General features: G+C 36.5%; 1 protein-coding gene across 1 annotated transcript in view; it reads right to left on the bottom strand.

Moving 5' to 3' along the window:
- Positions 1 to 11,114, bottom strand: part of Znf236 (zinc finger protein 236) — a gene marked incomplete at its 5' end in the record, with an annotated part of 117,689 nt that overhangs the window by 27,412 nt on the left and 79,163 nt on the right. The window contains one exon of the mRNA XM_033757385.1: positions 3,906 to 4,093. Within this exon, the coding sequence (XP_033613276.1) occupies positions 3,906 to 4,093 (188 nt within the window). The remainder of the gene's footprint in view (positions 1 to 3,905; positions 4,094 to 11,114) is intronic.

Here is an 11,114-nt window from a genome sequence, read left to right on the forward strand (position 1 = left end):
TTCTTTGTTTTTGGTACCAGGGATTGAACTTGGGTCCTTGTGCTTGTGAGGCAGAAGGCAGAACCACTGAGCTAAATCCCTGGCCCACTTTCAATATAATTTTAAATCTCTTAGATTGCTGATTGAAACCTTTTGATGGACTCTAATTCTTTGCTAAACTGGTTCTTCTTTGCAAAAGTAATTTTGCATCATTATGTATCACCACTTAGCTCATCTAGATTTTTATTAGTTTCTTCTGGAAGCATCTGCATTATTTTAGTTATTACTCCCCATTATATTTTTACTTATATCTTCTGTGATCCAATTGAGTATCTCTTTGATCTGTTTTCAAATCTGCTCTGTCATCCCTTTTAGTAATTCATGTATGTGGCTTATGCTTCTCTGCCCATTGGTGCCCCTTGGATTGGCTTTGGAAGAGTTGGGAGTTTTAAGAGGCATTTTGTTGCCTTGTCTTCTCTTGTTTTTTGTTTGTTTTATACTGAAATTTATGGGTGCTAATACTGTAAAGACTTTTTGCTAGTATAGAGATTTCTTTAGTCCATTTCAGTGATGTACTATGGCATAGCTAATTATATAGTCCTTTGCCTCTGTCCCAAGACCCAACCTCCTCGGTTAATTTGGTAGGGAAGGAATCAATGTAATTAGGTCAACAACTGAATTCTCTGGGAATGCACTCTAGTACTGTTAATGTCATAAAGGTAATCTGAATGCTAACTTACAGATAAATAGCAATGATTATGTGACCCTGTTATTATCAAGTAAATTAGCTACAGTAACATCATCCATGATATATTAACTGGCCATTAACATACCTTAAGAACCAAGTATGTATCACCCTCAACCCAGAGAAGAAATCCACAATTATGATGTAAACATGAAGACAACCCAAGTATTGACATATAGTGAATACATATGTGTACTAAATGTGAAAGTTTCATCTTTCCAATAATGATATAAAAAAATTCAGTGGTAATTTTATAGAGTTAACTATCAAAAGACTAACAAAGCTTTATGGTTATACTATAAAGATACAGGACTTGGGAATAGGGGAATGCAAGAGGAAAATCTGAAACCTTAAACTATGTGATATGAGAAGGAGGAGAGAAAAGTGGTACTAAGGAACTTTATGGGAAGCAGAAAGAACTTTATAGAATTAGGTAAAGGTAAGAGAAAAAATTAATACACACAAAAAAGAAGATAAAAGGAAAAAGGTAGAAAAAGAAATATACAAAGTAAAAATAAGAGAAAAATTTAAAGGGGAGAAATTAAAAGGGAGAAGAGGAAAAAAAAGAAAAAAAATAAGCAAGGAAGGACAAAAGGGAATTCTCTTAATTTCTTTACTATATTTCTAACTTTCATTTCAATAAAATTATATCTCAAAACAAACTAATCTTCTCTGGATTAGAATCATTCATCCCACATAATATTCTATAACTGGGTAATTTTCAGATTTTAAATTAAGATGAATTATATACTTACAAAAATGTATTTGTGCCAAACAATTTGCTATTACAGATTTGATTTGACCTGTTTGAAATAAACTACATAAAAATACTGTGTAACTAAACTACTTAAGAACACTTTTTTTGTTGTTTTTAGAACAATTTTTTCATGAATTTCATTTTACAAATAAATAAATAATGCATGATAAATATTGGTGACTTTCAAAACTTAAAAATGTATAATAATGTAAATGTTTACATTATTGTTTCCTTGTAGTTTCTTCAGGGATCTTGGTTTTTTTTTCACTTGTATTTATATTTTTATTGCAGAATAATGCTGAGCTATGATCCTTTCAGGGCTGAGGTTTCATTCCCTCACTAAAGTCACACAGCACGTGTAATTTCGAGGACCAATATCAAATCACTCAATACTCATCACTTTGTCAGTAACTCTCACCTATACTAAATGTTTATCACTATTAATTTCTTATGGCTACTTTCTGATTTTCAAGTAATGTTTTTATGACAGGAAGAAATCATAATTTACGTATTTATAGATATCTGCTTAGATATTCATTAATTTATTAATAAAATGATTTTATTTAAACAATGATCTATATACTTAAGATAAATATTCATAAGGCTAAGAATGATTTGTTTTTCCCAGTTATTAGACTATTAAATCAATCTATAATGAATAAAATATGTCACTTAATAGAAAACACATTCAAATAAAGGTATATACTTCTACTGAAGTCCTTTAAGTTAATTTTTTTTCTTTTTGGTTTTTTGAGACAGGGTCTCACTATGTAGCTGAGACTGACCTGGAACTCACTATGTAGTCCAGGCTGGTCTCGAAAACATAGCGATCCTCCTGTCTCAGCCTCCTGAGTGCTGGGATTACAGGTGTGAGCCACCATGCCTGGCCCAAGTTAAAATGTTTTACCTTATGGGTTTATAACTTTTGTATTTAATAGGCTTACTCCACTGAAGTCCAGGAGCTCTCCTGAATGAGCATCTGATCTCCTGAGGCTGTCATTGCTCCTGTTACTCACAAAGATCTACAGCTCACACCTCAGACCTGCCCAGCCCAGGCCTAACTGTATAGAAAGAACAGGTGCCATGTGTGGAGGAGCCAGCAGGCAGCAGAATGGAAACCATCAGTTCAATGGGTGCTCAGGGAGAGAGCAATGCAGATGAGCAGGACTGCAGCAGAGTGGCAGGGCTATCAGCATGCAGAGCCCAAAGTCTAAGACCATGTGATAGGAAGAAGATAAGAAAACAGGCCAGAGCCAGGCAGGCACCTTATGAAGTACCCTTCCATACCAAGGAAAGAACTCTGCACTCTGATCTCAGGTAACATAGAGCTTAGAGGAGTAGAATTCTGGAAGAAATGGTCACCTGCTTCTGCCTGGGGGTCACCGCACAAAAGGCCACTACTATTATACCACTGGGTTATCACTGCAAGTCCCGCACTTCATCCTCAAGTCTTCTTTGAAGGATCGTCCTTCCCTGACACAATCCACCTGCCCTGATCATGTGGTTTCTGTGAGCAACATCAGCCAAGTACTAGAGGCTCCATGCCACATAGTCTACAAAAAAAGCACTGGATATTCCTATGACATATTCAGACCCTACAAATATAACCTACTAGCAATACTGAAAACTTACTTATTTCACTTTAATTATAATGCATAACTGTTAAAAAAAGATATAATGTAACATGTAGCCACTCTCATAATCATTTAAATAAAAGACTTTCTGCTTCTGTTCAAACTCTATCCTCACCTTCCAAGTTATTTGAAGGCATTTAATTGGTCAGACTTTAAACAACTTTCACTTTTTGAATTACTTCTTTAACTACCAGAGTTAAAAATACATAGTGAACAAGGCACAAAGGACTCCACAAGTTGCCTGCCCTATGTGACAGGACAGCAACCAGGCTCCAAATGGTGTTTCCAGGGCCGGTGCCTGTTAAGCTGGGAAGCTTTAATACAAGCAACTGGAAGTAGGGTTCTATTCATTACTATTCTTACCTGAACATGGAAATAGTATTATAGCACAATAAAGGTAGATAGAACCAGTTAAGTCTCAGTTGATAGAATCATAAAGCGGGAACTCTGAATAGTAAATAAGTCATAGTACTCTAACATCCAGCCTCCTTCTGCACTTCCTGCTTGCTGCACATACCAGGGACTCTAACTTGTCCTTGTGACAAGGTGACTAATCCACCATAATTTGGGTAGTGGGATTAAAGGTTTTTAAAATTTTTATCTTGTATATTTTTCTATATTACTTTTTTTCCTGCCTTTTTATGGTTAACATATTACTTTCTTAATTACAAAAAAACTTTAATTTTGAAAGAAAATGTTCAGAAACATGTATTTAGCACAGAACAAATAAATGAAGTTTCCACAGTTATCCTTTGAAGGGTTCTATAATTCCTCTCTGAAGGTCACTCACCTGAGAGGTAATGTTTAGTGTAACTGTATCCAGGCCTCCAGAAAGCATGCCCTGAGTGTCGGCCAGGGTCAGTGTGACACTGGCATCTCCTCCTACACCTGATGAAGACATGACCAGGTTCTGAGTGGAGATGGATGATGGTGACATTGGTGTTGCTGAAGGAAGGCTCCCACTCGTAGGGTTAAGTTCTACAAAAGAAGCAAATAAGTAGTTCAATGGAAAAACTAGGCAAGACACATTCTAAAGGCATGGTAAGGGCGGGTTTCATGAAGAAGCTAATCTGTAGGAAGTAGCATTTGTATTACAGATGCTTTTGAAATTACATTCAGGAAATCACAGACTTTTTCATTCCAATTTTATGACAAGGTTTTTCTTAGTTTCCAAATATCAGTGTAACACAGAAAAAAAAACAGTAAAACGAGAGTGAAAGTACAAACTATAGCCCAATGCTCTACTACCACTGTAGAAAGAAAACTCAGGCAAGAATTTCCAGTACTATAGAGACCACTGAAGAAAGAACCAAACAGGTCCCACTGAATAACAATGAGTTTAATAGGTTAATGAGCACATTTGATAATCTCTGGTCATTTTCTCACTTTTATTACCTTTTAGATTCTACTTATTCTGAAATACAATCAAAAGAAACCTCACACAATCCTTTAAATATTAACATATCCTATATGTCACCTTAGCTTTTTTGGAAAAGGCAACAAAACTTTAAAATATTTTCCCTGGCAGCTAATGTTAACAGAAAGGAAGATATATGAAACAGAAACAGGCAAAGACAGGCCTTTTCTTCTATGAAACAGACACTCATACATCTTCTGCAAGTGAGATGGACTCAGAATAGGATTATCCAAGTTTTGTGAGGGCACCAACAAAACCACTATTTATAGCACTTCCTCATATGCATAAACACACATGCACACATAGGCACGAATAGTCTGGCCTCACAAACTACTACCTGTCTACCTACAAATGTACACTCATCATCCCATGTTAGTACTCTGCAAGGCACTAAGAACCCAAGAAAACAACTGAAGTCTAAGTTCAAAAAACTATACATCCTAATTAGATTTAGAAACAAAACAGACACCTGTCAACACCTTCTCTGACCTAGGTCACATGAGTCCAGAGCCTCTCTTAGGAGTCAGGGGCCAATGGGAAAACCAGGCTACTTACTTGTAACTGGAGTTCTCCAAATACAAGGCCTCCAAAGATCCACACTCATGGAGTCCCCCACTGTGCTGCACAGACCTGGAACCTTCAAAAGCAGTATAACCATTAGGAGGCTAGGAGCTTGTGCACTGAAGCAGCTGCTGGGGTGCCCTCCCACCTGCTCCTATTCTGCACAGTGGACTCCTCAATGCGCTGGACAGGAGGAGTGTGGATTTGTGGAGGGATCTTCATGCACTAAGCACTCCAGTTACAGAGCATTGACCTAGTAACTTTCCTCATACTATCTCTACACATCCCTGCTCTTGCAATTAGTATGCAGGTATGTTGGTCGCACAAGTGGATACAGATGCAAAGGACACTGCCTGGAGCAAATGATCCAGCTGTCACAAAGCCAAGGGAGGTGAAGACAGTAGGATGGAGGCCCATTCCTGTGAGTCCTTTCTGGGTTCATCCTTAAAATGAGCCAAGCAAAGCTAACACTATTCATTACTACGGATTAGCACAGAATTCAACCTCACCCTAACTGGTAAAATAAAGGAAACAAAGATCTTCTCCCTCCTATCTATAAAATACATCTTTCTAGTGATTAAAGAATCAAAAAGTTCCAGCACAAGAAGTCTAAAGAGAAAATGAAAGCCTATGTATTAATTTAATGAAAAGGAAAACAGACTAACTTTAGATAATGCCAGAGTTCATATTTCAAATCTAATGAAGAACCTTTAATTATGTCATTCATAAAATGATGGATTTCCACAAAGAGGTGGATACAAGTTTAAACAGAACCATTCTTAGTATGAATGAAAAGAATGTGAGCCTAAAGCAAGGAAACATTGAATTTGTTTTTTTGGTACTGGGGAATCAAACTCGGTACCTTGTACTTGCAAAGCAAGCAGTGGCACCACTGAGCTAAATCCCCAGCCCATCACTGACATTTTCTTAAGCACACACTCAGGTAATACAAGTTGCTCTTTGTTACGTATTTGTTAAATGCTCTAGAAGCCACAACTCTTTAATATGAAATTTAGACTCCAATATATAAATAAAGATTGTAGACTTTCATTTCCCATTTATTTTTCTTAAACCACTAAACCTCTAGGATGTACCTCAGTAATCAAAATTTTACTTCATTTTATGATTCTGACTCAGAAATAGTAATCTTTAAGAGATCATCAAAGCTAACACTGTTTTAAATTTGTATTGAAACAAGATCTCATAGCTTCTAAAAAATTTAGTATAATTTTTTTTTTAAGGTTTCAGAAGTTTAAAAGATCCTAAATTTTTCTTTTAATTAATAAAAATATGGGAAGATAGCAGGTAGGGGGACTGAAACAGATAGGAAAGTCCATCATTTAGTCCGGCCCTTTATTCCTAAGTATTTCCATCACTCCAAAGTATAACCGGTAAGTGTGGGGAATTTTCTACCTCAATTTTAAAATGCACCCAGCAATAGGAAATGGTAACTTTTTGAGTTATTAGAAATAAATAATAGATTGTACTTAAATCTAGAGGAAACTAAAGATAAATAACCTGGGCCAGGGATTTAGCTCAGTGGTGCCACCACCTGTCTCACAAACGCAAAGTCCCGCATTTGATCCCTGGTACCAAAAAATAAATAAAAAATAAAATAAAATAAACATAAGCAACTTCACACAGTACTAAAAAATAATTGGTTTTTACATTAATTAAAAGTAGAACTCCTTTTACTCATCAAAATTATCTCAAAGTGAAAAGGAGACTAAGGTAAAAACAAAAAGACACTACTATCTTCAGATAAACTCCTTTAAAAGTCCTGCTAAAAGGAGGGTGGGATTCCTACTAAATCTTAAGCCTTTATCCACTACTGCACTGTCTGCCTCTGAGAGGATATTTGTCCTTATGCTGGACCATTTTTTCAGGGAAACAATCTATGTGTCATTTCAGAATGAATGTGAACAAGATCATAAACAGCCTCCAGTCCCATATATTACCTTTGAACAAATACATGTGCTCTATTCCTCTGTATGAATCTGACTAATCGCTTTACTTCCATTCCTGAATACCTGAAAGTACAGTACTTCTTCCAAAGCCTTCAATTAAAGTGCTAACTGCCAGTTAACCTACAGCCAACAGCCCTAGCAACCCCAACTTCATGGGAAATTTTAAAATAATGACAGCCACATGCATATTCATTATTCTCTATATCAGTAGTTGCCACATAAATTTCAGATGGTTAATGGTAATAGTTTTTATTTAGTGTTTTTCTCAGAGGAGCCATGTTAAATCTCAAAACATTTTAATGTCCACTCTCAAGTGTAATACTAAGACCTGAGTGGGTAGATGAGGGAAGAATCTATTCCTACATTCAGGATGATTTAAAAATGCAAGTTATCTCTCTTGATCGTATCAAATTTTGTATTGAGAAAAGTTGGGCCTGGGATTTAGCTCAGTGGTTCCTCCACCTGCCTCACAAGAGCAAGGTCCTGAGTTCGATCCCCAATACCAAAACATTAAAAAAAAAAAAAAAAAAAAAGAAAAAAAAAAAAAAAAAGATGAGCTCAGGACCATGATAGAAGCCATAAAAGATCAAGGGCAATAGTGATTTCATTTCATTCAAAATCCACAAAAAAAAAAAAAAAAAAAAAAAAAAAAAAAAAAGAAAAAGAAAACTTTATTTTAAACTTAATACTGTGATATAAAACTTAAAACAGCATTAAAAAGAGAAACTTTCTCAGCTGGCTCTAACACAAAAGAACTCTCAAGGAAAGAAATAATTAAATTATAGAGAGCATGCTGTTGTTTTTAAAGATTGCTGGCTATAGAAGATGGACGCCTTGTATACTCCAGTCAGGAAGAGCTTCATTGCCCTGAAGGAATCTTTACTTGCCTGGGGCCCCTAGAATGACAGATGGGAAAGCCCATCTACCTGAGAGTCCCTGTGGAAGCAAATGTACAGGTAAGATAAATGCCACCTAACTAGCCAGATGACACCTATGAAACACTGCTAACCTTTGAGCAGAGCCCTTGGAGTTTGTGTATTCTCATTCCATACCATCTCTCCATTCTATTAAAACATCCTCACTCAAGCTGGGCGTGGTGGCACAAGCCTGTAATCCCAGCACTTGGGAGGCTGAGGCAGGGGGATCCCTGTAAATTTGAGACCAGGCTAGACCACATAGTGAGTTCCAGGTCAGTCTCAACTACAGGGTGAGACTCCGTCTCAAAAAACAAAACAAAAAAAGAAAACTAGATGTGTGTGTTATCTTCAAATGTTAATGGTTACCTGAAACTATCACTTTTTTTACTTGAGCTCATTTATTACAAAAAAGTTAACCTTAGACAAATATCTATATTTCAAAAATTTTAGAAAACTGCCTTCTTTGGATTTGCTGTCCTACAGTCAGCCAAAAAATCATAGTACAGGGCAAAAGTAATACACTAAGAGAAACATCTAACACCAGGTCAGAAAAGGACAGCTTTGTAAGAGAAGCCATCAGAATGCTAACATGTGTGCAATTACATTGCCTTTTATATTTGATTAAAATCAGTGATGTGGTACATAATGACATTTTGGTCCAGCCAGACTACACATATGAAGGTGATTGTTAACAGCTGAGGTAAAGAATAAGCTATACCATCTAGGTTTATGTAAGTTCACTCTATGATATCTGCACAACAGGATCACTGAGCAGTACATTTCAGACAATGTAATCCTGTCATTCAGGGTAGCAACTCTTTACTTCTTTCAGTACTTAATGGTAGCACTGTCAATTGGATGATAATCCTGTAGAGAAATCTGCATCCTAGAACTGAACCTAAGTTCTCCTCCTTATGGAAAGATACTGCATGTGACCAAAGACTACACCTGCAGCTGACACACTGCCATACTGAAGAACAGTATAATTCCTGTATTTACTATGTGCATAGCTCATTACCTAGATCTTACAATGTATCTCCTGGCTAAATCCTAAGCTGCATATGTGAGGAGTTTAACACTGAGTACTGTGGTTGTGAGGAAAGCTGGTTGATATTTATTAAGGTGGTACCTGCACACTGAATATGATCACGGGTGCTGACAACAGTATACTTCCTCTTAGTCACTACTTTTGATAAAATTCTTGAGTAAAATGTCAGTGTAAATGAAATACTGTGATATCTGATAGCAACATCTGAGTTTAGGTACCAACAAGTATGCTAAACATGGGATAGCATCCTCAAAGCTTTCATTTTTAATAATATTCAAGAAAAATGAAAATAAGTCCACAACATACATTTCCCTAAATGACAGTATTTGTTCACACTTTTAAGCCATAAGAATTTTAGATACTCAAGAATTCTACTTTATCTCAATAAGGCTTTCACTGTAAAAGAAAACATTTCCAAATGTAGTGGACTGTCAAATGTAGCAAAAATATGCTTAAATGAGTCTAAGGGACATCACCAAAGAGTAGGAGAATCTCCTTTAACCGATCAACATAGAATAAGCTTGGCCAATGCCGAGGTATCCCTGAGTGGCATGTTTCCTGCCCCAAGTGCTCGCTCGGGATGTGGCCTGTGATGAAATACTGCCAGCACCTATTTGCTGCTGGTTCTAAATCTGCTTATTATAGCTTTATTGGATACTCTGCCATGTACTCAACAGTACAGAAATGGGAATATATGAATTAAAAATCTGCTGAAGCTTCAATAAAAGCCATACTGAAAGCATCAGAAAACACGATAAAAGCAAGCTGCCTTAAAAACTCTGCTGTCAAATTATGAGGAACATGGCATAAAACCAGAGGGAGAATAGCATCAAAAGACGCTATTACAACTGCTGACCATGATCTATTCTTCCTGCCACTCCAGAGAAATACAAATAGATGAAAAAATGTATTATGGGCAAAATAAAAAGAATGCAGGACTATTAACAGCTGAGTAGGCCAATATTCAAAAGACCCCTGAGTGAATGTTCAGAGAATGAAGCTGTTGCTTTTTTGATTCCTACTTTATATCACTTTTCACTAATAACTGGGCTGTATCAGGTAAAAGGACTTTCACTCGATATGTACAAGAATAATTTGAGGCCGGATACGGTGGCACACGGCTGTAATCCCAGCACTTGGGAGGCTGAGGCTGGAGGATCACTGTGAGTTCCAGACCAGCCTGGGCTACATAGTGAATTCCAGGGCAGTCTCAACAACATAGTGAGACCCTGTCACAAAAAAACAAACAAACAAAAAAAAGAATAACTTGAGGAGGCAAAGGCTGTCCTAGTCCTTTTTATAGTATTTAATTTTTTTCTCCAAGCACTATAACTCAAACTGATAGAAGGCCATAAAAGTTAAGGAATAGTAATATTCTCAATGTTCTTTAGTAATGCTGACATTCTCAAGCATTTATGATTCTATGAATTAAAATAAGAAGGAACTTCCTACAAACTAGTTGAAAACACACACTGTATAGCTAGACTTTGAAACAGGTGACCACCAAGTATATGTTTTTCTACACCTTTTCAGAATGGGATACCTTTTCAGAATGTTGGTGTTAAGTGTCTGCAGCCAGTTCTCATTATCCAACACTAAGAAGGGCAACAAAAAGAAATTCTGAGCCCAAAGTTCAAACAAACTTTACATCAATAACTGATCTGCAGTTTCGCTTAGGACAAACCTTCTAAGTCAATTTTTTAAAGCTACAGTTATATGACCCTACACTTTTAAATACATCCACCAGCAATAAGAAAATGGCCAAGAATAGGAAAACACAAGGGAAACAAAAGCATAGTTCACAAATGCATTTCTGATAGGACCTAGCACAATGCCTGGATATTGAGGGTATTCAAAGAAAGTTAATTTGATCAATAGAATAGCTTTCCTAAAATAAACCTCCTGTATTTCCAACATTAAAATTCAGACATGTTTAGCTGGGCATGGTGGCGCATGCCTGTAATCCCAGCACTAGGGAGGCTGAGACAGGAGAATCGCTGGGAGTTCGAGACCAGCCTGAGCTACACAGTGAGTTCCAGAGCAGTCTGAATTACATAGTGAGACCAAAAAAAAAAAAAAAAAAAAAAAA

The sequence above is a fragment of the Fukomys damarensis genome, unplaced genomic scaffold, assembly GCF_012274545.1.
Source record: "Fukomys damarensis isolate Sample0158 unplaced genomic scaffold, DMR_v1.0_HiC HiC_scaffold_30, whole genome shotgun sequence".
Lineage (NCBI taxonomy): Eukaryota > Metazoa > Chordata > Mammalia > Rodentia > Bathyergidae > Fukomys > Fukomys damarensis.